Here is a 27,732-nt window from a genome sequence, read left to right on the forward strand (position 1 = left end):
CTTTGCATATTCTCTCTTAAACACTTGAACTCATGGAGATAGAGAGTGGATGATGGTTAATGAGTACAAAAATATATTTAGATAGAATAAGATATAGTATCTGAGAGCACAACAGGGCAACTATAGTCAATAATTTATTGTCTATTTTAAAATAACTAAGAGTATAATTGGATGTTTATAATATAAAGGATAAATATTTGAGGTGATGGATATCCCATTTGCCCTGATGTGATTATTATGCATTGTATTCCTGTATCAAATGTCATATACCATATATATATACACACACACACAACACACTTATGTACCCACAAAAATTAAAAATACATTTGAAAAAAGAGTGAAAGTTGGGTCAGTTCTTCCTTCATTTATAAAATGTGGATAACACCTCAAAGGGTGGTTCAGAAAATTCAATGAGATACTCTATGTAAAGTGCTTTATCAAAAGTACATGAATGTTATAATTAGTTTGGACACTGGCATTTGTATTATATTAATTATTCTTCTTCTAGCATTATTATCCACCAGGGGAACCCTATTTCAAGGCACATCTGACTCAGTGAACACATACATTTAGCTCTTGACTCTTGAACCTGCCCTTGGTTCTCAATCAGAGCTGCCTCCCCAGTCACCACGACTCTCAAATGCACTGAACAGAGTCTCCCCAAGCCAGCTCTGCTGATGTGGAGCTCATTTGAGACATTAAAGCTGAGCCTGGTCTGGCCTTCCTAGAGATGGACAACTGGGATGCAGAGTCTGGAGCCCTGAAGGCTACAACAGCTTCAGAATACCAAGTGTCTCCCAGGTAGAAAGAACTTACATCTCATACTGGCTCTGCAAGCCACAGATGGCTCGGTGTTTGCTGTAGAAGCGGTTCTCCAGGTCGATCTTGGTCTCACCAATAAGGTCATCTGTGCCAATCATGTCATGGTCATAGATCAGGATGGAAAGCAGGGACTCCTTTGGGAATGTGGCTTGGATCTCAAATGACCTGTGGTCCAAGCAGAGACTTCAAGAGTAACATTTGGTGACACAGGGAACCATTCCCAGCTTCACTTTTAGCTAGCCCACTATTCATGTGAACTCATGAAATACTCAGCAACTCAGTTAATACTTAGCAGATATTTGTTTGGTTTAATTTTTCATTGCAGTACAAAGAATTTTCAATTCTGTTATCAATTTCAAATAGCCAATAATCTCCCCTTTTCATGGACCACATCTTGTAGTCTTCGACTAGGGTGATGGAGAGGAAAAACTTTGGATTTTGGTTTCAAACAGGACTGATTTTTAATTTTGGTTTTGAATCTGCAACTTCCTGATTGTAAAACTTTGGGAAAGTTATTTAATTCATCTTAACCTCCATATTATAAATGAGTATATATGTCTTCTTTATAAATTTAGCATAGGGTTTAAATGCAGTATTGTTTCTATAAAACACGTATTTTACTTTCAGGCATTCAACTGGTACCCAATACGCTGCCATTCCCCTTCCCCTCCATTATTGCTTCATCAACAAATACTAGCTACATTTATTTTAAATGAAAACCTTATAAAAACATAGAATTGCAAGGCCAAAGTGCTGTCTCTACAAGACTATGAGCCCCTTGAGAACAGGGACCTGCCTTTCTTTTTTTTGGTTTCTGCATTGCTGGAGCCTGCACTTGACCTGCAGAGAGTACATACAAAATAAATGTTTCTGTCACCCATACAAGATCTCAGAAATCACCATATCCAATCCCTTCATTTTACAGATAAGGAAATTGAAATCTAGAGAATACTAGCGACTTGCCCAAGATCATCAATCAGGCCAATCTAAGTGCCAGGTTCTTAATTCCTAGCTCAATGCTCCTTCCATGAAACCACACCAATGCAAGTTGTCTCAAAGAGCATTAATGCTGTTGGATTTCCTGTGATGATAAATTATCCATGCTACTGAGTTCCTGCATTGGGACTGGTACTTGAAAATTAAATGTTAAGCAAAACTCTACATTATAGGGAAATGCCTTCCTGAAAACAAAATCAAGGACACAGCAGTATTCTCCAGCTGTCTAGACTGTCTGCTCTGGTACAGGATGGGCTGGGCTGGGAGCAGTGGACAGAAAGGAGGGGGAGCAAGGAGAATGCGAGCCCATTATTTCCCTGCATGTCCACAGGGCTGTCTGGGCTGCTGCCCTCATGGTCAGATCCACTTAGCCCTGACACTCACTCCCCAGTGAAGCAGGCAGAGCAACTGCAGCATGCCCAAGCCAATTAACCCTCCTCAGAGAGAAAAAAGCAGAGATGCTGGACAGCTCCAGTGATGGTAACTGACAGAAGCGGCTCTAGCAGGCCAGGGATATGGTTGTGTGGGAAAGAAATCCATATGTATGTCTTCCATCTGAAGGCACCGTATTGCCTGCCTGAGCTCCAAGATTTACATTCTAAACTGTAATTGATACTCTGCAGGTGCATCACAAGGAAGCCTCCAGCCATGTGCCCCTGAGCCATCACCATTACCGTCACTGGAAGGACTTATTAAGGGTTTAACTGCTGCTGGCAACCATGACAGAAGACTTAATCACCCTGGCCCATCTCCCCAAGCTGTGGGCCCACATATTAATCTCACCTAAATTTCAAACGAAGCTGTCAATAAAAGTTACCAAAAACAGGGTCGGGCGTGGTGGCTCACACCTATAATCCCAGCACTTAGGGAGGCCTAGGCAGGTGGATCACTCGAGGCCAGGAGTTCAAGACAAGCCTGGCCAACATGGTGAAACCCTGTCTCTACTAAAAATACAAAAATTAGCCCAGCGTAGTGGTGGGCGCCTATAGTCCCAGCTATTTGGGAGGCTGAGGCAGGAGAATAGCTTGAACCTGGCAGGCAGAGGTTGCAGTGAGTCGAGATCGTGCCACTGCACTCCAGCCTGGGCGACAAGAGCAAAACTCTATCTCAAACAAACAAACAAACAAAAAGTTACCAAAAACAGCCCACTATGGTTGAACTTCCAGTCACCCAGGGAAAAATTAGCCTTATACCAACTTGTCAATGAGGTACTATCCCTAGATGCAAGGGTAGTTTGGGAAAATAGAATGTATCATGAAATGGGCCAAAACTGAGACTTGGTGAAAGAACGAAGAGCCTCTGAGCTTCACAGGAACGATGTTCCATTGTTCATTTGGTCATTCATTCATTCTTTAATGTATTCATTTGTTCATTCAGTATTTATTGTGTGTCTACCATGTGCCAGGCACTGCAGTTTTTAAGAGATAAGTAAAACAATTTCTTTCCAGTGGGGAAGGCAAATAAGAATATGGCTAACTCAGGTGGCGGGAGCTCCAACAGAGTTATAGGCAGGGTGTCACTAGTACACCTGTCTAGGGAGGGGTGACTACGGAAGGTTTCACAGAGATGACTCTTTGACTGAGCCTTGAGTGCAAATGGAAGTTCTCCGTGCTCCAGATCTGCAGAACTTCTAATCTTAGCCATTTTCCCAACCAGGTCAAGCTCCCTGACCGTACAGGCAATTTTATATCTGCCTGATTTCTTTTTTAAATTCCCTGCCTCCTCCATAAGGGCGTAGGTTCCATGGAAACAGGGTCATGCACCCTTTATACCTCTCCAGGAGCTGGCACATAGTCTGTCACCAAAATGATGACCTGATTGGAAAGAAAAAAACATTTGCAATCTACTCACAGGGTGATGGTGAATTTCATGTGTCTACTTGACTCGACTATAGTCTCCAGTTATTCAATCAAACACTAATCCAGGTGTTGCTATGGTGGCATTTTGTAGATGTAATTAACATCCACAATTAGTTGACTTTAATTGAAGAATAATCTAAGTGGGCCTTTTCTAACCAGTTGAAAACCCTTAAGAGCAAAAACAATAATCTCATAATAAAGAGGAAAAGCAGTATATATTGCTACGGGTCGAATTGTGTCTCCACCAAAAGATAAGTTGAAGCTCCAGATCTAGCACCTCAAAATCAGACCTTATTTGGAAGTAAGGTCTTAATAGAGGTAATCAAGCTATAATGAGGTCATTAGGATGGGCTCTAATGCAATATGACTTGTGTCCTTGTAAAGAGGAAAATTTGGCACAGAGACAGGTGTGCACAGAGGGAAGATGATATGGAGAGATGCAGGGAGCAGGCCATGTGGAGATGAAGGCGGATATTGGAGCAATGCATCTAGTAGCCAGGGAGCACCAGGAATTGCCAGCAGATCACCAGAAGCCGGGAGGGAGGCAGGGAATAGAGGCTCCCTTGCAGCCCACAGAAGGAAGCAGCCCAGAACATCACACTTTCAGTATCCCAAACTGTGAGAATGAATTTCTGTTGTTTCAGCCACCCAGTGTATGGTACTTTGTTAAGGAAGCCCTGGGGAATTCTCTCTCTCTCTCTCTCCTCTGCTAGGTCCCTTCCTGTGGTGGAACCCTGATTGATACCCACAGTTCCTGCCACATCACATCCTCCCTACACTCTGAACTTTGCAGGGCAAAGAACGCCCATCCCTTCCCACCCCCTCAACACTCCCAAGATGGTCTTATGCCTTCCCAGCGTCTTCACAGGACTTGCAGCAGCCTATGGTAATCACACATTTATTTGATGTTCTGTCAATATTCATGGGCACCTTGAAGGTACAGGTTGTGGCTTGGTCCTCACTGTGTCCCAGCACTTAGCAGTGTGCCTGACACATGGTGGATTCCCAGTAATTGTGAGGAATAAATGAAGTTCTGCAGGTGGACAAGAAAAAGAAAGGCATGTCATGGTGAGGGCACAGCAAGGACAAAGTCCTGCAGATGTGAATGAGTAAGGGGAGGTAGAGCTGATTTATTAACCCATTGTTCAGTTCCTTAGGATCTCATTTTGCTTTATGGTTAATTATCAAGGTGGTGGAGACAATGGGAAACATTCTGGGAAACCATAAGAGCCACGAGGAAGAAACTGTCAAAGCCTACAGACATGCACCATATCAAGATGATGTGGAGATAGGGCCCCATTAAATCCCACGGACAACTGACTGGCCTTTTGTCCATCTAGCCACCCACCAACCCACGCACCCATCCATCCATCCATCTATCTGTTCATTCTACAAATACATATTGAGCACCTGCTGTGTGCCAGGCCCTGTCCTAGGTGCTGGGGATATGGCATTAACCAGACTAGACTAAGTCCCTGCTCAAATACTTCTTACATTCTAGTGGGGAGATGGGAGATGGCCAATAAATCCATAAACATCTAATCCATGTCAGAGGCTACGAAGAAAGGTAAAGCAATGCAAGATACCAGGGCATCAGGGGTTGGAGGCTGTGACACCCTCACGCTGATCCTGAGACACTGAAGTTATGAGGAAGGATTCCACAGACCCCAGGTCAGGCACAAGAATCCTCTACTCTTCCTGTTGGGACACTGTGGGATTGTGCTGGCAACTTCTGTTCCTAAGTAAAAATTAAATACATATCCAACAAAACATCCACATCTGGAGAGCTTTTGGATGAGGTGCTGCAATATCAGAGGCAGGAGGGAACATTTACTTCATCATCCTCTTCTCTTGTTTGCCATAACCATATAGCATGGGTAGTAAAACAAGTCTAGTTCAAGGCACTGTGGTGAAAGTGTCTACCAAGCGGTTGTCACACTGAAACACTAGTTACATAAGTGGCAGGTGACGATAAAGGTCATCTCTAGATGAGGGAAGCAAGGGTAAGCCCCCCAGCACTGTCATTCTCATTAATCTGGACAGGCAAGATCATTTATTGCCCTCATTTCCTCAGGAGCAATAAAATGTAAGAGGCTAGTGCTGATTAAATGTCAGAGGCTCCAAAGTGATCACAGATGTGTAAATGAATTTAAATGGGGCCAATGGAGATTTTATCCCGTGTTCCTGCTTACTCAAGAAACTCAAGGAAGAAGAAATTAAACACACTAAAGATGTATCCGCTGCTACCACAATTACCAAGGTGGAGAGGGAGCTAATGTGTTCTGAGTGTCAATTGTGTGCTGGCATAGCCAATGTGATGTGCTAGATGCTTTACACATTTAATCTTCTAAAGGAATCTGAGATTTAGGTGTCACTGTTGCTGCTTTGCAGGTCAGGAAAACTAGGAACAGAGAGGTTAAGCCATCTGCACAAGGTTGTAGAGCTTGTATGTGGCAGAATGAAACCCAGGCCACCTTGATTCCAGAGTGAACGACAGGTGCACAAACTCAAACAGGGAACAGCAACGCGTAGCACATCCTATTATAGGATCAGTGAGCATGGCAAGGTTGCTGTGAGCTGGCAAATGCCTAGTCCCCTTATGCAAATGCAGTAGCTTTTAACACTTTACAGGAAAACAAAGCACAACTTGAGGACAGAGTTCAACTTTTCGACCTCAGGAGTCACCTCAAATGAACCTCAAAATGATATGATGGAAAAATCCCTTTAGTAGGAGACAAAAGACTAAACTTCTGGCCCATTATCCTCCAATTGTGTCATCTGAACTTGAATATGTTTCTTAACCTCCCTAGACTTTGGCTGCCTTTTATATAAAAAGGAAATCTCTGCTCTGTTCAAAAGCACAAAGCTGAATCCAGTGACCTTGCAAGATGCCTATTAAATCTAAAATCCAGAAAATGGTAATTAGAGAGCTGTGGGTATATATTTCTCTACTTAAGTTCACAAAAAAAGAAAAAGAAAAAGCAAAAAATTATAGTAAAGAAAGCTATGGGTAAGGAGATCACCAAGTACCACCAAATTCCTCAGGGGACCATGGAAGAATTCAATCCTGCTCCATGGACATAGGTTTGCTTGGGTTTTACAAAGAGCAGAAGCCAGCATTTAACCTCCTGGCACCATTTCACCCAGGAACACACACATGCACACATTGTCCCCACAGAAACACAGCAGGAGCAAGCGCAGAAAGGACAATAAAACACAGCCCAGGTGGCCACTGACCTTCCAAATACTGGGTTCAGTTGTTTGGGGATGTATTTATCCCGGTCTTTGATTTCTGTCTTGCCAAGCTTGATCACAATGTAGGGATCTGACTTGCCATCTGGATCAGCTGGACTAAGATTAAATGCCTGGAAAGGAAAAAGAAAATGTATTTGGCTCAATAGCTCTCAACGTTGGTTGTACACTGGGATTACCTTGGTGCTTTCAAAAATGCTAATGCCTGACTTCTGTCTCTAGATAGTCTGATTTAATGGGCCAGGGCTTTGGGCTTTTGAAAACCTCCCTAGATAATTCTAGTGTGCAGACAAGGTTAAGAGCCACTACTTTAGCATCTGCATTTTGCTGTTAAAAATAAAAATTACTGGCTTTGCCCGAATTCAACTTTCTCTGGAGTCATCTCCTCGGTTGGAAAGAAGCTCTTGGCACAGAAAAATGAGAAAAATGCTGGACCAGGAGGCAGAAGGCATGAGTTTGAGTTCTAGTTCTACAGTCATGCACCTCTTTATGATGTCTTGGTCAAGGACTGACCACATGTACAATGGCAGTCATGTAAAATTATAATGGAGCTGGAAAATTTCTATGATCCAGGGACATCATATCTGTTGCAGTGTTGTAGTGCAACACATTACTCATATGTTTGTGGTGATGCTATAAGCAAACCTACCATGCTAACAGTCATATAAGACTATACAATCACGAACAGTACATAATACTTGACAATGACAATAAATAATGATGTTACTGGTTTATTTACTATACTTTTTAAACTTTAGAGTGTACTTTTTCTATTTATTATAAAAAAGTTAACTGTAAAACATTCTCAGGCAGGTCCTTCAGAAGGCATCCAGAAAAAGGTGTTGTTATAAGGGATAACAGCTCCATGCGTGTGATTGCCCTTGAAGACCTTCCAGTGGGACAAAATGTGGAGGTAGAAGACAGCGATATTGATGATCCTGATCCTGCGTAGGCCTAGGCTAATGTGCATGTGTGCGTGTGTGTGTGTGTTTGTCTTACTTTTTAACAACAAAGTTTAAAAAGTAAAAATAAAACAATTTAAAAATAGGAAAAAGCTTATCGGCTAAGGATGTCAAGAACATATTTGTATACAGCTGAACAATGTGTTTGTGTTTTAAGCTAACTACTGTTTTGACCAGAGTCAAGTTAAAAAACCTTAAAAGTCTATAAAGTAAAAAAGTTATAGTAAGCTAAAGTTAATTTATTATTGAATAAGGACAAATGTATTTTATAAATTTAGTGTAGCTTAAGTACACAGTGTTTTTAAACTTTACAGTAGCAGACAGTAACATCCTAGGCCTTCACATTCACTCGCCACTCACTCACTGACTCACCCAGAGCAACTTCCAGTCCGGCAAGCTCCATTCATGGCAAGTGCTCTAGACAGGTGTACCTTTTTTTCAAATCTTTCATACTGTATTTTTACTGTACCTTTTCTATGTTTAGATACACAAATACCATTGTGTTACAATTGCCTACAGTAGTCTACACAGTAACGTGCTGTACAGATTTATAGTCTAGGAGTGCAATAGGCTATACCATCATGTAGGAGGCCATACCATCTAGGTTTGTGTAAATACAGTCTGACACTTGCACAACACTGAAACAGCCTAACAACACATTTCTCAGAATGTATCCCCATTGTTAAGAAATATACAACTATATTTCTTTTTTTTTCTTTTTTCAGACAGTATCTTGCTCTGTCGCCCAGGCTGGAGTACAGTGGCGTGGTCTTGGCTCACTGCAACTTATGCCTCCCAGGCTCAAGTGATCCTCCCACCTCAACCTCCCAAGTAGCTGGAACTACAGGCATGAGCCACCACGCCCCACTAATCAGAGATGGGGTCTTACCGTGTTGCCCAGGCTGGTCTCAAACTTCTGAGCTCAAGCAATCTGTTCACCTTGGCCTCCAAAAGTGCTGGGATTACAGGTATGAGCCACAGCACCTGGCATTACTACATTTCTAAGTAGTGTGTGATATTGGGCAAGTCATGTCGACTCTCTGAGATCTACCTGTAAAATCATGGGGTGGACCTGAAGGCCCTTCCCAGAACTAATGGTCTCTGAATCCATGACCCTATGACTCTTGCATTTAGCACTGACCAGTTGAATGATGATCTGTTTCTGAGAATAAAGTCTGATTCCAGACAACCTAGGCCTTATACTGTCAAAGGCAAATACTTTCTAAGGAAAGGCCAGAGTAGGAGGAGGGTAAGAAATGGTATCAAAAAGATGGAAAAACTCTGCAGCAATGAAAGCTGAGAAACAATTCCATATTTAGGACTCTATCCTGTAGACAGAATAGTGTGAGCCTATAAAGCTGTATGTTCAAGGATGTTCACTAGAACACTGTTTAATAGCCAAAAATTGTAAGCAATGTATTTGTTGATTACTTGGGAAGAAATACAATGCAAAACAGTCCTTCCCATTTCTTCTTGTCACATGAGCCAATTTTAATTCTTTACAAAGCAGTTATCTCTAACACGAATGCTGTTCATTTATCTGTTCCTTTGTTTATTTTTATATCTTCCTAATTCTCACATCACCCTCAACTAGTATGTAATCTCCATGAGAGCAAGAGCACTGTTTATCTTGTTCATTACTTTACCTCTAGGACATAAAACAGGGTCCTCTTAATATTTATTGGATAAATAAAAGAATGCTACATTTATTCAAGAAAACGCTATACAGCTACTAAAAGGAATGAAGACCTGTACATACTAATTTAGAAAAAAATGGCCCATCTATCTTGTTAAGTAAGGAAAAAAAAGAGGTGGGAAAATTTGATTTCTTTCTTTATGCAAGTTTTAAGTAGCATTTTTTTTACTTGTTAGTGTTCTTTTAATTAAAAGATTTGAGAATTTAATTAATTAAATATTAGTATGAGAGCAAACCACACATAATCAAACTACTAGAAATATCAATGAAAAGTATCAACTGTCCATAACTAGTGAATTTGCCTAGGACTGCCACCTTCTGACTCCCTGTTTGTTCAAGTCCCTCCTATTCTCAAGTTCCAGCCCAAGGCCTCCCTCCCCCATGCTACCTCCTGGACAGAAACCTGATCTGTTTCTCTGGCCTTTGCCTAGAAGGTACTAAACACATAAAAGGTATGCAGTAGATATTTTCTGAATGAATACATGAATAAGGAGACAGATCTTTCTCCAATCTCTGTAGTTCACAGAAATTCTTCCTTTTCCTTCCTACTGTTCATACTATTTATGGATTCCCCAAACTGTATCTTAGAGAACTTTAGCTCTGTAAGGTTTTCTGTAGTGGGGAAAAAGATATGAGGCAAAAGTTTAGAAAATGCTGGTCAAGATTACTAAATAGGGTTTATTTGCTTCTGAAAAGCTCAGAGCCTTGAATGTGCTAATGAGCTTTGTAAATCTCAAAGGTTGGAGAAGGAAATACGCACTATTTCTCAAATTTATTTCAACATATGTTCTGTTTCCTAAGGAATGCCTACATCTCCCAAAACACAAGTGACCTCCTGAACACAATTTTGAAAAGGTTAGTCTAAAGCATCCTGAGGGTGGTGTTTCATGTTGACTACCCAACATTGTCAGTGACTTTACAAGTTCTTCTCATCTTTCCAACTACACTGTGACTTCCTTGAAGGCAGAGACCATGTTCTTTTCATCGCAACATCCCTGGCACGTGGTGGTTGTGGTGATGATACAGAGGATGATGAAGGAAACCTGAGAACTGCATGATGGAAAAACATTTATTTCTCCCTTAGCATTAAAGGATAATTCATTTTTATTTTGTGTTACATTTATGTTTCTTTGAAAGAATGTAGGCAATGGAAGCAAACGGTTGACATAAAATAAGAGCATTATAATAAAATACAATTACAAAAACCACATCCAAGGTCAGGAGATTAAAGCAAATCCATGAAGCACTGGGGTTCATACGGTTGCTTTGATTGAGCATTAAATTTGGCCCTGAGCTTCTGCTAATGAGGCCGAAAAGTTTCATAATCAAAGTTTTGTGCTGTCATTATCAGAAAGAAGGAAGCTTAGAGGAGTTAACATTTCTTGGAAACACATTCAAAGCGAAATTGCCTACTGCAATAGTGCAGAGGCATGGCTGTGGGAGGAGAATTTCACAATAACTGCTGCCCTGTTCTGCCTTGGTCCTTCCCCCTAACTGTCTTTCCTGTAGTTTCCTGCTTCCCTCCTATTTGGTTCCCCCTCCTGCCACGGGCAACCACAGGGAGCAGATAAAACTACACAGACAGAAGAGTCCTGTATGCTCAGAAAAGCCATAACATGTCTGTTTTGCCAGCCTAACTTCATACCCCCATATGTTGAACCCCTAACTCCTAAGGTGACTATAGTTGGAGACATGGCTTTAGGGAGGTAATTAAGGTTAAATGAGGTCATAGTGGTGCTGCTCTAATATGGCAGGGCTAGTGTCTTTATAGGAAGAGGAGAATATATCAGAGCTTGCTCTCTCCCTATATACACTTGCACAGAGGAAAGGCTATGTGAGGACACAGCAAGAAGGCAGCCATCCACAAGCCAGCAAGAGAGGCCTCACAAGACACCAACCCTGGTAGCAACTTAATTATAGACTTACGGCATTCAGAACTGTGGGAAAGTAAATTTCTGTTGTTTAAGCCTCCCAGTCTGCCATATATTTTGTTATGGCAGCCTAAGCAGATAAATACAGCCCCTCAAAGCAAACAAGGATGGCTCACCGCGACAATGTATACTCTGATCAGCACTGTGACGGGGTAACTGGGTGGAATCCCTTGCTGGATTCTCAGCTGCCCGCTGTCCTCAGAGCTAGAATCGTCGGGGCTTTTGTAGATGCAGAAGGAGCCCTGGAACCACAAAATGCAACCCATTGAAATGAGATGGTCATATGTCCCACCAAAACCCACAGAGAGCACAGTGCTGGGAAAATGAGCACAGCCTGGGAATCTGAAGGACCTGGGTTGGTGCTAAACTTGCCAGTTGGGTGTCCTTGGGCAATTTATGTAGCCTGCTTGCATCTGAGCTTCTTCATGGCACACCCATGAACTGGCATTGTACATTAACACCCCCACACAGGACTGTTATATGAGGAACAGAACAGATGGGACACGAAGTGCCTTTTACATGTGGGGTGCTGTGCTAGTGCTTCCCCCATTATCTCATTCAATCCTGACTGCAGTATTCCTATTTCCAGACATAGCAACTGAGGCTTAGGGAGGTGAAGCACTTTGTTCCAGATCATGCAGTTGGTTAGTACTATAACTAGGATTTGAATCCAGATGGGCAAACTATAATGCCTGTGCTATTTCCAACATAGCATGCTGCATAGAAAGGGCCCAGCTTGTTGTATGTTTATAGCGAATGCTGGCTACTACTTTGTGATGTTGACACTGTAAGTCTGCCAGATGAAGGGCTGGTGTTGCCTGATTAGTTTAATCGTCCAACTGGTAGGCTTGCATAAGTCACACATTTGGTATGCCAAGGTTGGAGAGAACAAAGTAAAGTTCAGTGTTCCTTTCAGGAAATGAGTCTGTCTCCTTATTTTTCACCAGACTGAGTTCCAATCCACTGGTCACAACCCAAAAATATCTTAAAAGACTGGGGTTAGGTTTTGTGGAGCTCTAGAGAGGGACTTGAGTACAAATTAAGGATTTTCCCTACACACATCCCACACCACAATTCCATTAACAGAATTGAGTCATACCTGACATTTATGGACAGGGAGAGCCAAATAAAAGGATTAACAATGGAACCTGCCTTAAATTTTCCTATGACTCGATCCCCATCAAGACCATGGTCATCTTCTGTAGACTTGCCTCTGAAGAGCTCAAAAGTTTTCACCCAGTCTTCAAAATTGTTGAATTCACTCTCGAGATCACCATCATATATCTTTAGGGCAAAGGAAGAAGATTGTGCTAAGAGGAAGGAAAGCCCAGGATTGATTTAACGAGAAATGCCAAGATTCTCCAAAATCAGCCTTGATATGTGTCCCTTGGGAAAATCTGAGGCCATTGGTAATTTATCTTCAGCAAGATAAGGAACATGGATTGGCTCAGCACTCCTGAAACTGCTACTGTGAATTTTATGAGATGTTTTGATGAACTTTTAAATTCTAAAAAGTATAGGTAAATTTTTTAAAATTGTAATATATAAGTATAGATACAACAAACCTTTTAGAGCTAGTTGATGCCATTGGTTGTTGGATATAGACTATAATGCTTTGAGGAGATTCAAATCAATAATGTTCATTAAATATCTAATTATTAACATATATAAAGCGATGGAATACTTGTTTTTATTGTAATGCATATAGACATGAAGTTTCCAAGTGGAAAATTATATACATGCTTTGGAAATGCAAAATTGAGTTGAGTTTTACGTTTGGTAGTATAATTTACTTATTCAGCTTTCCTATATAAATTGTTTACCTAAATTGGTTATCTATATATATAATTTTCACACTTCAAATTTTCATAGCCATCAATATACCTCTAGCTAATACCCTCTGACTAATATTAAGATTGGCCTAATGGAGCTGACTTTAGTTGGAGTTAAATCTCCTGCTACCTTGAGTGTGTATACATTTGCATGATGATGACAAGCACCTAGAGATGAGCCAAAGGGAGCTCAAATGCTGTAGATTAATTTGCAAGGTCCACACTAAACAATTTAAGTTGTGTCCCTTCTCCATATGAGGGTATAGAAAATGGAAAATGAACAAGCTTCCTGTCTTGGCTTAAATGCACATCAAAGTTTACTTCTCTACATCGATGATAATGAAGACAAAATAAGTCAGTTAAACAAAGGCATGACTAGGGTTGACCCAAGCACTAACAGAACCTCATTGCTGAGCATCCCTCCCCATCCGTGGCACAGATGCCTGTGTCCCCACATACCTGCAAGATGGCCAGGTTGGGGATTCCATCATCTTTGAGTTTCTTCTTGAGCATTTTGTCTTTTTTCTTCTTTGGGCCATCTTCTATATCTACCACTACCTCATCTGGCTTTGCCTCTGTGGATATTCAGCAGAAATTAGATTTCTCATGGCAGTTGAGATGAGAAGGAGCAAAGCCAAGCTCCTTCTTTCCCTTTGCTCTGACATGTCCTATGTTGTGACCCTTCAGAAGTAGTAACTTGTGACCTTTCTTTTTAAAAACAAATAGTAACTTTTTGCCGTAGGATCGTTACATACAGTCGGTACAGTGCCTGACTGCAGGGCACCCCATGCATATATAAATCCAACGTCAGTGGATCCCCTAGGGCTGGGCAATAGGAATAGGGCAATGGCCCTATTCTATGGGCCAATGTGTTACAGTACATGTAAGAACTCATTAAACTAGGCACAGAGAGAATAATTTGCCCATTCACCCAACTAGCAAAGAACAGACTTGGAACTTGGACTGACTCCAAAGCTTTTTGGAGTCACTCTCTCTCTCAGATCCATTAAGGGACTTGAGATACATCTAGTTCAATATGAGGCTCAAATATCCTAAGGGTCTTGTGTGCAAAGTTGTTAGTGGGATTACTCAGTAATTTTTTAGCAGCAGGCTCTGCAGGGGAGAAACCGCCTGATATGGACTCTAGCTCTGTTATTTTCTAGCTGTGTGATGTTGGACAAATTACTTGACCTCTTTGTACCTCTGTTTCATCATTTGCAAGGTGAAGATACTATTTCCTATGACAAGGGGTTGGTCTTAGAATTACACGTACTAATTAGGAGTGGTCTGAGGAACTGAGCCTGGCTCTGGTTTTTCCACCTCTATCAGCATCAAATGAAAGAACATTGACTGCTTAGTGTTACAATTGTATTTAGGCTGAGACCTACTATTGGCCTGAATTGAGTTTGTGGTCATTTGAAATATGAGGCCTCTCATTTGACCTTCTGCCAAACAAGAGCTGTCCAATCCTGTAGACTGAGTTTTGGAACCCAAATCCAGGTCTTTATACTCACGTCTAATCAAGTTTATCATGTTGATTTTGACCGGTCATCCAGATTGCTTCTATTTTTATTCTATGGTTTCTACATTAAGACTGTCAACATAGGAACTTGAGCCAAAGGGTCCATTCCAGCACTGAACTGAATTCAGAAGAACTGAGGTCTGGTTCCAGTCCAGCACCAAGAGCTACATGACCACATTTTAGAGTGCGGTCATCTTCCTGAGATTGTTTCTAAACTCAGGAAAGGAGGGAGTTGAGCTCTAATACACCTCCCATGGCTTCCATTTTACAATTTTCTTGTAACAATGGCCCTATTCTATGGACAAATGTCCCCAGAATAGCTGCTTACCTGTATTGCCTTTTTTTCCCTTGGGATTTCTCTCCTTTGCCTTTGAAAAAGGAGGAGACAAGATTATTGACACCGCAATACTTGATTTATTAATTCTGACTAACAATTCTAATTCAATTATCTCAGCCCTCTGCATTCCCAGAGAACACTATTTTAAAAGAGTATTCAAACAGTCTGTAAGCAGTCCCCCAAAATGAAGCCTCACTGTAAAGATCTGGGGGTTAAGCCCAATAGGATGCCCTATCCTAGAAAAGAGGTATCCGCACATCCAAGAAAACTGTGATCAAGCTGTAGACATCTTTGTCCCCTATATGCAGGACCCTCTCAGCCACAAGGCAAGCAAACTATCTCCCCAATATTTTTCCACCTCCCTAGAGCATCTCCCTGGTCCGCACCATAAGTTGTGTCTGTTGGCATGTCTGGTCCTTGGGATGGTACCATAGATTGGGGAGGTTAAAAGAGAAAGAGGAAAGGGCTGAGTTCTCACAGGAAGTGATAGTGTCCATTGCAGCAAAAGGAGGGAGGTTGGAGGCAGGGACTAACATTTGCTTTTTCAGTATATATCAATATTTGAGAAATAGTTCTAGATGCAACCATAGACTTTCCAAACTAAAGAATCAGAAGAGCATTCAATTAAATATAACATCCGAGTAATTTTTCTTCCCTTCCGTACTTAGGGGTGAGAAATCTTACCACACCCGGTTGCCGAGCTTTTGCCAGACTCTCCAGGCCTACTCCCCACTGGCTCTCCACCTTTATAACTAGATCTGTCTCATTCCATGGACAAGAGGCCCTGCTCTTCCTATGCAAACCCACTTATAGTACCATTTGCTAAGGTCATATGAACTTAGAATCCTGCTGGTGACTTGGGGTCCTTAGACTGGGGTATCTCCTGAGGCCCCAATAATTGATGCCCACCTGTCCAGAGACCCCATTTCTCCCTGCTGGACCCTCCTGAGTCTGGCTGGGGGGCAGATCCTCCAGATGCCATGCTAGACTGAACATCCTTCCAGTATTTACAGCAGAGCTTGTGTCCTAGGGCCAGCTCCAGCCAAAAAGTGGGAATTTTGTAATTCAGGATCTCTGGTTCTTCCAGGCTTCTTACCTTTCTGCAGTTAACAGAACCACACCTGAGTAGGGCCTATGTACAGTGGCATTTAAAAGGAGGTTATGTAGGACTCAGGGTGGGAGAAGGTGCTGTTTTCTTATTGAGTCTCTTGACTGCCACAGGTAGGGGAGACTCTACCTTCTGGGCTTTCTTCAGGGAGGCATAATACTTAGACCACCAGTCAATCACGTTTTCAGCAGATTCATCCGCTATGGTCCTCTTTCTCCTCTTAGTGGACCTCCGGGAAGGTTTCCTGGGATCCTGGCAAGGGATGGGGGAATGAGTTATTAGTTCAACATCATTTGGCTGCATTCTGGTGGTCAACTGGCTTGTGAGGAAGTAAACATTTAGGTGTCCACTGGAAAACACACAGAAGTATCCACTGGTTTTGTGCTAGCAGCTCTCTGTATCACTTCCACAAATCAAAGTTCAATAATCTATTCATCCATTCATTCATTGATTATTGAGCATATGTGAGATACTGTTTTTGACATTAAGGATGTGTGGAGAATTAGACACAATCCCACACTGGATAGCTTAGAGTACAGGAGCTAGGCATGCAACAAATGAGAACCAGACTATATGATGCAATGCGGTATAGCAGGGTTATAAATCATTGAGCAATTAATATAAATGTTGTAATTCTCAGCTTCCTCAACTAGGGGCAATAATACCCACCACTGTCCTGAGGATTAAGTGACATAATTTAGGCAATTCTTTGGTGTCATTTCTGATTTGAATGGGTACAAGTAAATGACTTCTATCACATAAGTGATGGGGTGGCAGGAGAGGGAGTGATAGACGTGTGGTAGAAAGGAGGCATTTGTGGGAGAAGACAGGGGTCCTGCTGGAGCTACGGATGCAGGACTCACCAGGCATTCATCTTCCATTCACTCACCAAGTCATCTCTTGAGTCCGTACCATGATCCAGGCACTCTATCGAGTGCAGGGGATATAGAGATGTTAAAAAATTACCTCTTACCCTGCTGAGGCTCACAATTTTATGATGAATCTGAGATGAACACTGAATGATGAACACTGAATCTGAGAAGTCAACAGAAAGTCACAGGTGCAATGCTAGGGGAATGCAGCAAACCGCGTAAGGCGTCACAGAGGGTCGCTGACCAGGCATGAGATGAGAGCAGCCTGTGCAAATATCCGTTCCATGCACCTATCTCACTTTTCCACTCTTTTTTTTTTTTTATTTCATCCTTTACCATTTGCTGGGCAGGTTGTTCCTTAAGACCTTTTTGGTTTTTTTAGATGGAGGCTTGCTCTGTTGCCCAGGCTGGAGTACAGTGGCATGATTTTGGCTCACTGCAGCCTCCACCTCCCAGGCTCAAGTGATTCTCCTGCCTCAGCCTCTGGAGTAGCTGGGATTACAGGTGAGTGCCACCACACCTGGCTTATTGTTTTATTTTATTTTTTTTAGTAGAGATGGAGTTTCACCATATTGGCCAGGCTGGTCTTGAACTCCTGGCCTTAAGTAATCTGCCCACCTCAGCCTCCCAAAGTGCTAAGATTACAGGCGTGAGCCACCATGCCTGGCCCCTTAAGACCTTCTTAAAATGGCCTTCTCTTTTAATTCAATTGGTACACCAAGATTTTTCACTCAAATATATAATTTAAAAAGATTAACCATATCCTTGTTTTGTGGTTCTTTGTGTACTTGTCAATCTCTCCTTCCAGAATCTTTACTAACTATTTTACTCCTCTTTAGAATCCAAAAGATGCATCTTCTTGGTCCCATATGATCTTGTACAATGTAGGACCTAAATATTTGTGGAACATGCTTGGATGAAGAAGCCCATGGCCTTTCCAAGCTAATGAATTAAGAAGAGTTTCCGTTCAATTAAATATTACTGTCAACTAAATATTAAAGTGACTAGCACTTTAATTTCATGCACATTAACTTTCTGATCCTACAACAAAGCTGTGAAGTGGGTATCAATATCCTCATTTTACAAAGGATGAAATGATACTCAGAAATGTGAAGCTGCTTGTCCATGGTCACACTACAAGCAACTTCATATTGTTTGAGGCGTCCAGTGCAAACTCCAATGAGCCTTGTAAATATGGAGAGGGATTTTGGTCTGACCTTAGGTTTTCCATCTTTTGGTGGCTCCTGGGCTACAGGTTTGTGTTCAGGCTCCAGCATCGGGGATGAGTCAGGGATGTCAACCAGGGTGGCCGGCTGGGCCTGGGCAGAGTCGGGCACCGCTGTGGGAGGTGGCTCAACATCCACATAAATGTGATCTGCTGGGGGATCCTGGGAGGAGCTGTGGGCTCCAGAGGACTCAGGGGCTGTTAGCGAATCTGAAGTCTCTGAAATGAAAGCACATCAGGTCAGGGAGCTGGGCTGCATCACAGGGTGGTCATTTCAGGAACCTAGTACTAGGAATCAGTCAGATCTGGATTCAAATATGTCAGGTTGCTAATATTTCTGAACCTCATTGTCTTATGTATGAAATGACAGTAAAAATATCCATCTCACTTGGAGGATGAAATGAGACCATGATGTAAGGCGCCTGGCACATAATAGGTCATCAATAAATGGTTGTATTTGTTATTGATCACTCAAAGTAATTTTAATCAATCGTGGTCATTGGGATTATGAAAATAAAGGTTTTGGGTACAGATTCTGTGTCGGGGGGGATTGTCTCCCTGTTGTGTGTTAATCTGGGGAGCCTTTGGAGCTCCAGAGAGCCATGAAGCCCCCAACTGTAGGCAGAACCCTGGGCATATAGGTACATGTGCCTGGCAGGGAGCAGGGGTATGCCCAGAGCTTCGTGAGATTCTTAACTGGGCTGCTGATGCCATAGAAAGGTTATAACACTGTCCTTTACTGCCAAAGGTCCTCATCTCTTCGTTTTATGCTGTAGGAGTCAGTACTCGGGAACATTTCCCAGTTTGGTACCCCCATGGCTGCCACAAACTCCGGAGTTTCTCTCCCCGCATTTGCTGACTTTCCAACAGCAAATTCAACCCAACAAACTCTTATGGGTATCTACTTCATACTGGCCATAGAGACAAAGAAACCAGTGAGACAGACTAGAAATCTTAGAAATGGACAGGGGATGTATGGCAACTTGGTTTATGAGAAAGATGGCAGTACAAATCATTGGGAAAATGAATGATAGGTCAGCAGATCCTTTGGGGAGAAAATGGTGCTCTATATGGAGAAAAATGCAGCTGAATCTCCACTTAAAATCATATATAAATGCAGATGATTAAAGATCTAAATGAGAAAGCTAAAACTATAAAGCTAGTAGAAGAAAATATAAGATAATACCTTTGTGACTAAGGGGTGAGAAAAGATTTCTTAAACAAGACTAAAAATATAAACTATAAAGTTTAAAACATGGAGGGGTCTGATTATATCTCAATCAAGGATTTCTGCTCATAGATAGGAATTATAGACAAGGTTAGTAGTTACCATACTAGGAAAAGATATAAACAATATCTACAATCCACAGGATTTTAACATCTAGAAAATACAAAGAATTTGTGAATCAAAAAAAAAATTAAAGCACATAAAATACGGGCAAAGGACATGAACTGGCATCACGGAAGGAAGATGAATATGGCAGCAAGGATATGAAGGGTGTGTAAACAGTAGCAAGCAGAGAAATTCAAGTTAAAATAAAAATTAGATACTAATCTATATCCACAGAGTAGCAAAAAGCTAAAACCAAACCAAAGCAAAACAAAAATCTAGAAAGTTGGAAAATAGCAGGTGCTGCTGAGGAGGAGAAAAATGGGCTTCCAAATGCAGAAATGGCAGTATAGACTGATGTAGACTAGTGTAGATCAGTGCGGCTCTCTGGAGTGCCCCCTGGTGCTAATTAATGAAAATACATGTGCATATTTCCTGGGACCTAGCGATCTCACCCCTGGGTGTACATTCCAGAGAAATTCTCACATAGCATCTTCCCTCAGGGAACACACACAGGGATATTCATTGCAGCACTGATTATGGAAAGGGGAGTTGAGGCAGCCAATGGGTCTAATATGAGAGGAAAGGAAAAGTAAAGTGTTGTAGATGCAGCAAGTCATAGTAACAGGCTAATGTACACACAGCAATATGGATAGAGCTTAAAACAGAGAATTCAGTGAAAAGAATAGGAAAACAAATGAAAATTATAGCATCATATTATTTAGGTAAATTAAATCGACTTAAATTTGACAAGGATGGCGGTGTAGGGCCTGCAGTGGGGAGGGAACTGGGATTAGAGATAAGGAATAAGGAGGACAGTGGATAGAATGAGAGAATCTTTGAATAGACCAATGATGATTGTACAGCATGAAACGGAGACGTGTAATGAACTCAACTTTGTGCACCTGAGATACAAAATAGAACAAACTAAAACAACGTCAAGCATAGAGCCAAGTGAAATGTCAGCGTGGAGGCAGGCAGGAGCGTAAGTCATATTCAGGGAAGGCGTGTTAGAGTTACTGACCCGATGTGAGTCAAAGTAAGAATGTGGCAGCCAAAGAAAGCAGAGACCCCTGCAAGAGCAAGCTCATCAGAAAGATCCACCCAGCCACTGGGCTGTGGGGCATCCTCTTTGAGCCAGTCCCATAACAGGCACTCTGTAGGCACCATGACTTTACAGTTACAGCTACAAAATCTAGGAGCAGCTTCTCACCATGCCCAAGTTGGGTTCCATCCACGTGTGAGATGGGGGCAAGGGGCTCTCTGGATTTACACAAAAACTGCTTCAAGTAGTTGATGGTATAGGTGCCCACAAGGGTACTCCTCCCAAAAGCTCTCCAGTCCACCACGCAGATGCTCAGTGGTGGGTGCAGAAGCTCATTCTCAGGCAGTTCCTGCAGAGAGAGGCTGAGATGAAGAGGGGCCTGGGCCTGGCTGCTTGAGGCCTGGTGACTCTTCCATGGGCAGACCCAAAGCCAGCTGGGCATCCAGCCTACCTTGTCTCTGCCTTGCCATTCCGTCCCTCCTGGCCAGTCCTGCAGCTTGCCAAAACTCTGGAGCAGTATCTTACCAAGCCAGGGAGTAATTCACCGAAATAGGAAGTCTGCCTTAGTAACAATTTGTCCCAGGTTTAAATTACAAAAATCTCTCACTTCTGTACTGTCCCTGACAGTCATTTTCAGACCTCTTTATTTTGTCATTATCTGCCAGAAGAACTCTCATCTCCAACGAAAGCTTATCCAGGCCCGTTATATAAAAGAGATGAAAGTCAAGCCATTTAATACAGAGCTGAGAGTGAAGGGACAGTGTCCCAGCCACCTGTTTTCCCTGGTGGCCCCCGCAATGCAGTGCAGCCTGACACAAAAGGTTTGCAAACACCGCGCACATTCTTCCATTGTAGGCTTTGCTAACTGGGGATATATGTCCAGTGGAGCAAGCTGGGCTGCACAAAGCAATATTTTTCTTTGCAATTAGTTTCAAATCAAAGCACAAAAAAGTATGTTGAAATATTGAAATAAATAAAAGCACAGATGTCAAAAAATCACTTTAGAAGCATAAATTCACATGTAAACTCCTGACATTCTAAGTACAAATTCTTTTTTAAAAAATATAGCCATTAAGCCTATAATCCCAGCACTTTGGGAGGCTGAGGCAGGTGGATCATGAGGTCAGGAGATCAAGACCATCCTGACTAACATGGTGAAACCCCATCTCTACTAAAACTACAAAGAATTAGCCAGGTGTGGTGGCGGGCGCCTGTAGTCCCAGCTACTCGGGAGGCTGAGGCAGAAGAATGGCATGAACCCAGGAGGCGGAGCTTACAATGAGCCGAGATTGCATTACTGCACCTCCAGCCTAGGCGACAGAGACTCCATCTCAAAAAAAAAAAAAAAAAAAAAAAAAAAAAGGAGCCATTAAAATAAATTTTATTACAGTATTTTCTAGGCCAGTGGTTCTCAAATTTTAGTATATATCAGAATCACCTGGAAATCTTGTTAAACTAGACATCTGGCCCTCCCCACAACAGTTTCTAACTCAGAACAGCTGGACCTGAGAATGAGCATTTCTAACAAGTTCTCAGGTGATGCTGATGCTGATGAATTAGGGACCACACTTTGGGAACTGCTATTCTAGGAAAAAGTTTGTCAACCTCCTTTGATTGCTGTATGATCCACACTGGAAAAGTTTCAAAATAAAACAACAACAAAAGTCTATTATATCTCATTCTGAAATTCTGGCTTTTCACTAAATTAATTCTTTCTCGCAGATAATGGACATCTGAAACCCTAAAATGTCTCATCTGTGGAAAAAAGAGGAATGAGCCAGGTCGGGAGAGTGAGAAGCTCGCACCACTTCGAAAGCATCTGCCTGGACGCTGAAGTTCGGGTTGTTCTTGTAGCTCTGGATCACACAGGACTTCACACCTCGTCCTCCACACTCGATGAGAACCTGGGGCCGATCCACGGAGAGGAGCTGCACCTTCTTCATTTCCCGAACTCCCCAGAAGAGAACCTGAGGAGACGACCAGCAGAGCCATCGCCACCCCTCCACGGAGGAGCCCCACGCCTGCCCTGGCTGTGTGGAAAAGTCAGACCTTCTCCCCAAGAACCATGCTATGTTCCTCCAGGAAAGAACCTCACAGCTTTTTGAGGGCTCATTCTTTTTCTCCAGGTCTCCTGCCCATCCCATACCACCTCTCCTACAATTCAGGCGGGGCCGCTGCCCTTGAGTCCCAAAGAACAACTCAGCTCCTACCCTGACCCATACCTCCACTCGGTATTTGCTCAGCACCGGCCGAATGTTGGCAGGAACCGGGTAGATCTGGGTGATGTCTGGTGGCTCAACGGGTGGGAGGCCTTGCAGCCCAGAGGAAGGGACCTACCACACAAGGCAAGTATGAGTTAGACACGGGAGAGACACACGGATGGCAACAGTGCCACACAACCACCTCATCAGTAAGATGTTCACTGTTTTGCCAACAAAAGTAATGTTTCCAGCTTAAAATACAAGGACCATGCATTTTACCATATTTAATTATGTATTAATTGATAAATGCATTCATTTACAAGGGTAACCAACATTTAGCGAGCACTTAAGATGTGCCACAAGGCTAATAACCCAGAGCTCACAGTATAGAGGGGAGAGAGAAAAACAAATACGGAAGATAGGTCTTTACAACTTAATAAAAATTACACAAGAACCACAGCAGGGTAGTGGAGAAGGAGCTTCTACCAGATTCCAAACGTTTGAGTCTTAATGAGCCCCACTCCCTTCGGACTTGTCAAGATCTCCAGAAAAGCCATTATGCAAAATACTACTACGACTACTACTACAAAAAAAAAAAAAAATTTACATTTAATCCAACAGAGACTACGTCTTAATCAGTGGAGCAGAAAATGAAACGTTTTGAAGGCAGATGAAAACTTGTCACTTCTTGTACACTTGGGGTTAATGAAACTTCAGGACAATTTCAGCTTTGCTGAAATTTCATACAAAGGACTTACAGAGTTCTACTGAGAACAGGGTTTTTTTCCTCAGTGTAGGCTATCTCACACTGCCCTCAAAACCTGGTTCGACACATACATCTTTCAAGGTTTCCCCAAAGAAAACAAAAAATAAAAGAAGCTTTTTTTCTGACCCGATCCCAGCTGCTTCTGCCATTTCAATGCCGGTTGAGTGCAATATGTCCTCTATACAGATTTCGTGCAGAAATTAGGAGACCGAGTTTAGAAATAAGGCTCTGCTGTGTGAGCCTGCACAAGTACCTTTCCCTCTCTAAGCCTCAGATACTGGGCCAGATGACCCACCAAGCTCCTTGGGAATCAGATGTTTTATTAAACACTGCGCTGGAGCAGGTGGTTCTCCTTCCTGGGGCTGTTTGTCTGCCTGAACAAATTACAGGGACTTGGCCAAGAGGAAGTCTTTATTTACTTCATTCTCCACGCCCCTCCATATACAGTGAGTTCTTGATAAATGTTTATTGGTTGACTGACATATTAGTCCACAGGCTCCGTATGCTAGAAAAAGTCTAATTGTGCATCACAATCTGCAAAATGCAAATATATCACCATTCCTTTTTCACAGACATATTCTAGTTGGCAACAGCAGATGTGGTTAAGCTAATTACAAGAAAGCTCAGAAAAAGGAGAGCAGATACTGCAAATGTGAAACAGGCTTAAGGTAATGAAGCTGCAGGATGCACCAGCTCAGATCAAGAAGCTGGTAAATGACAAGGATGGCAATGCCCAATACTGCCTGGCATTGAAGAGGTGAGCAATTTAGCGTGCAAGCATCACCTCACTGGGAAAGTCAATAGCCCCTCTAGCTTTAAAGGGAAAGCCACAAAACAGCTGTGATGGTGGCATAGGAGGGGCTGCCTCTAGATGTGCTTTTAAAAAACCATCATATGTTTTATCCTGGGGCTGCTGAAGTATCAGCTTGGGAAATGGCCAAAGAAGTTTTGCTTCATAAATGCCTGAAAAATGCTGTTAAGAGCTCAACACAGCCCTTAAAGGATCCTATAACATGGTGGCAATTAAATGACTTTGCTACCAGCCAAGATTAAGCTTTTTCCAGTGAAATGGGTTGGTTGCTGGCCTGTAAAACCATATGATATGCAGTTAGTCAGCACATAGGGCCAGGGAAAAACAAGGGATTGTTATGAAGGCAAAATAGCAAGAATTGGGGATGAGCAGGATGGGTAGTTGGTCTGAAAGCCAGACTGCTCTAATATCCCCATGGAAGTAAAATATCAGGACCTCAAAGTAGGTCCAGGACAAGGGTGAACCAGTGTGGCACACAGGGTACAAAAATTAAGGAGGCACTCACTCTTAGGGTCATGCGTGACCCTAGTCCCAGCCCTGCCCATCTGAAAAATCACTAATGCTCAGAAGCCTTTCTCCTTTCTGTCTCCCTCAGCCCATAATTTATATTTCTATTATATCTCATCTTTAGTACAGTGGTTTCTTGGGCTCCATCACTTAATAGCTCACTACATATTTTTATGTAGAAATGTCTAGCATGCAATAAAATATGGCAGGCACAGAGATAAGACAATGTGATTAACAAGAGAAACTAACCGAAGAAACAGACTCATAGAGGATTCAGATAATGTGGTAATCTGACATGAACTTTAAAGTAACAATGCTTAATCTGTTCAATAAGAAACCAGATAAAAAGTTTCAATAGATAAATGAAATCTATAATAAAAAAAGAAATGGAAATTCTATGGCTGAAAATTTAGTCACTGGAAAGAACTTAGTGAATAGGTTTTAAAAAAGAGGCAGGAGAAATGAGCTGGAAGATAGGCCATATTATGGATAAAATAAAGCTCAGAGAGACAAAATGATAGACAATGCATAAAAGAACATAAGAGGCACAGAGAATTAAAAGGTCTAATATACATGTAATTGGAGTCACAGAGGAGGCAAAAAGAGGTGAGGCAAGGAGAGGAGAAAGGGGAGAGAAAAGAGGAGGAATAGAATAGGACAGAAGCAATCTTTGATAAAGGCTGACAATTTTCCAAAACTAATTTAAAACATCAAGCCAGGGTTTTAAAAGCTCTATAAAACCCAACAAGATAAAAACAAAACTGTACTTTAGTACAACATAGTAAAACTGCTAAAAACAAAAAATAAAGAAAAATACCTTAAAAACAATCAGATGAGGGAAAAAAAAAAAAAACCAAAGATCACTTTTTAAGGAGCAACAATAAGAATGATAACCAACCTCTCAAAAGAGAAAGCACAGCCCAAACAATGGAATAATATCTTCAGCTTGCTGAAAGAAAATTGTTTCCAACCCAGGCAAACAAAACAAAACAAAACAAAAAAACCTAAGAAGAAATTTAACGGGCCTAACATCAAACAGTGAGATTATGGCAAAGCCAGAACTACCAGAAGAGGTAAGTGTGAGCTCCGGGATAAAGTTGGTGAGTTGAGGAGATTGTCTGGAGGGCTTGAGCAGGGTCTCTACCGGAAGTTTGTTTGTTTGGTTTTCAACAGTCTCACTCTGTCACCCAGGCTGGAGTACAGTGGTGCGATCCCGGCTCACTGCAACTTCTGCCTCCTGGATTCAAGCAGTTCTCCTGCCTCAGCCTCCTGAGTAGCTGGGATTACAATCGCATGCCAACACGCCCAGCTAATTTTGTATTTTTAGTAGAGACGGGGTATCACCATGTTAGCCAGGCTGGTCTCGAACTCCTGACCTCAGGTGATCCACCCGTCTCTGCCTCCCCAAGCGCTGGGATTACAGGTGTGAGCCACTGCGCCTGGCCTGGAAGTTCTTAATATTATGTAAGGATCAGCGAGCTTGCCCTCCTTGACCCTTCACTAAGCCTATTTTAGGGTGGATGCCTTCTGCAAAGTCTTTATTAGCAGGTCAATAATCAGTTAATAACACTTTACCTTTAAAACAGGGAGAAAGCTCACACAGAGATGCTCTCTGAAGCTATTTAAATCATTTAACTCAGACCTCTAATGAGGAGACTTAATGAGTGCCAAGCATCAGAGAAGAATATCTCATTTTTTAAGCCAATAGAACTTAGGTTAAATCTATACCACATAGACAAAGAAGATTAAAAACAAATGAAAAAATTAGAGAACATTCACATGATGGTAAGAGAAAGAGTCCTAGAAAGTTGAATGAAAAGGAAGAATGGATTCTAAGCAGGCGGAGTTAACACATAAATCCACGGAGGCTGCACACGGCACAACTGTAGGGGGTGCCAGCCACATTGACCAAATAGCAGTGGCCCCTTCTGGGGGGGGTGTAGTGCACTACCCCTCTAGGAAGGCTGAGATATTTCTAGGAATTGGGAAGTGTGTTGGGCAGAATAATGACTCCCCAAAGATGTTCATATCCTAATCCTCAGAACCTATAAATACATTACCTTAAATGGCAAAAAGGAATGTGGCACATGTGATTAAATTAAAGATCTTGGGATGAGGAGTTTATCCTGGATTATCTGGTGGGCCCTATGTATCCTTGAGGGTCCTTATGAGACAGCAGCAGGACAGCCAGAGTAGGAAGAGATGTGGTAATGGAAGTAGATGGGAGGTTCTGGGGAAAAATAGACAATGAGAGAGAAAGACTTACAGAAGCTATCTGGCTGGCTTGAAGGTAAAGGAAGGGCCACCAGCCAAGGAATGCAGGCCATCCCCAGAAACCAGAATAGACAAGGAAACAGATTTCCCCCTAGAGCCTCCAGAAGAAACAGGGACCTGCTGATGCACCGATAAGGGACCCTTTCCAACATCTGACCTGAAGAACTGTAAGATAATAAATTGGGTTGTCTTAAGCCACCACGTCTGTGGTCATTTGTTAGAGCAGCGATAGGAAACCAACACAGGAAGCAAAACATTCTAAAAAAGGGAGGTGGACTTTCCAGAAGGAGAATATTCAAGCAGCAGAGGAGAGGAAAACTGTAATAGGAGAGAGAGGGCTCTGAAAACAAGAGAAACATTATAAAAGTAGGGAAAACAAGT

General features: G+C 42.2%; 2 protein-coding genes across 6 annotated transcripts in view; both read right to left on the reverse strand.

Annotated features, from left to right (window-relative positions):
- Window positions 1–27,732, reverse strand: part of NDUFB9 (NADH:ubiquinone oxidoreductase subunit B9) — a 576,062-nt gene that overhangs the window by 463,727 nt on the left and 84,603 nt on the right. The gene's annotated exons all lie outside the window — the stretch shown is intronic.
- Window positions 1–27,732, reverse strand: part of FER1L6 (fer-1 like family member 6) — a 286,778-nt gene that overhangs the window by 37,146 nt on the left and 221,900 nt on the right. Inside the window, exons 23-33 of the mRNA XM_050801779.1 lie at window positions 23,015–23,125; window positions 22,598–22,759; window positions 20,961–21,141; window positions 18,410–18,636; window positions 16,450–16,572; window positions 15,204–15,243; window positions 13,813–13,928; window positions 12,674–12,805; window positions 11,638–11,763; window positions 6,918–7,045; window positions 820–990 (exon numbers count right to left, since the gene is read on the reverse strand). Coding sequence (XP_050657736.1) covers window positions 820–990; window positions 6,918–7,045; window positions 11,638–11,763; window positions 12,674–12,805; window positions 13,813–13,928; window positions 15,204–15,243; window positions 16,450–16,572; window positions 18,410–18,636; window positions 20,961–21,141; window positions 22,598–22,759; window positions 23,015–23,125 — 1,517 coding nt within the window. The remainder of the gene's footprint in view (window positions 1–819; window positions 991–6,917; window positions 7,046–11,637; window positions 11,764–12,673; window positions 12,806–13,812; window positions 13,929–15,203; window positions 15,244–16,449; window positions 16,573–18,409; window positions 18,637–20,960; window positions 21,142–22,597; window positions 22,760–23,014; window positions 23,126–27,732) is intronic.

This window comes from Macaca thibetana, chromosome 8 (genome assembly GCF_024542745.1).
Source record: "Macaca thibetana thibetana isolate TM-01 chromosome 8, ASM2454274v1, whole genome shotgun sequence".
NCBI classification, from domain to species: Eukaryota; Metazoa; Chordata; class Mammalia; order Primates; family Cercopithecidae; genus Macaca; species Macaca thibetana.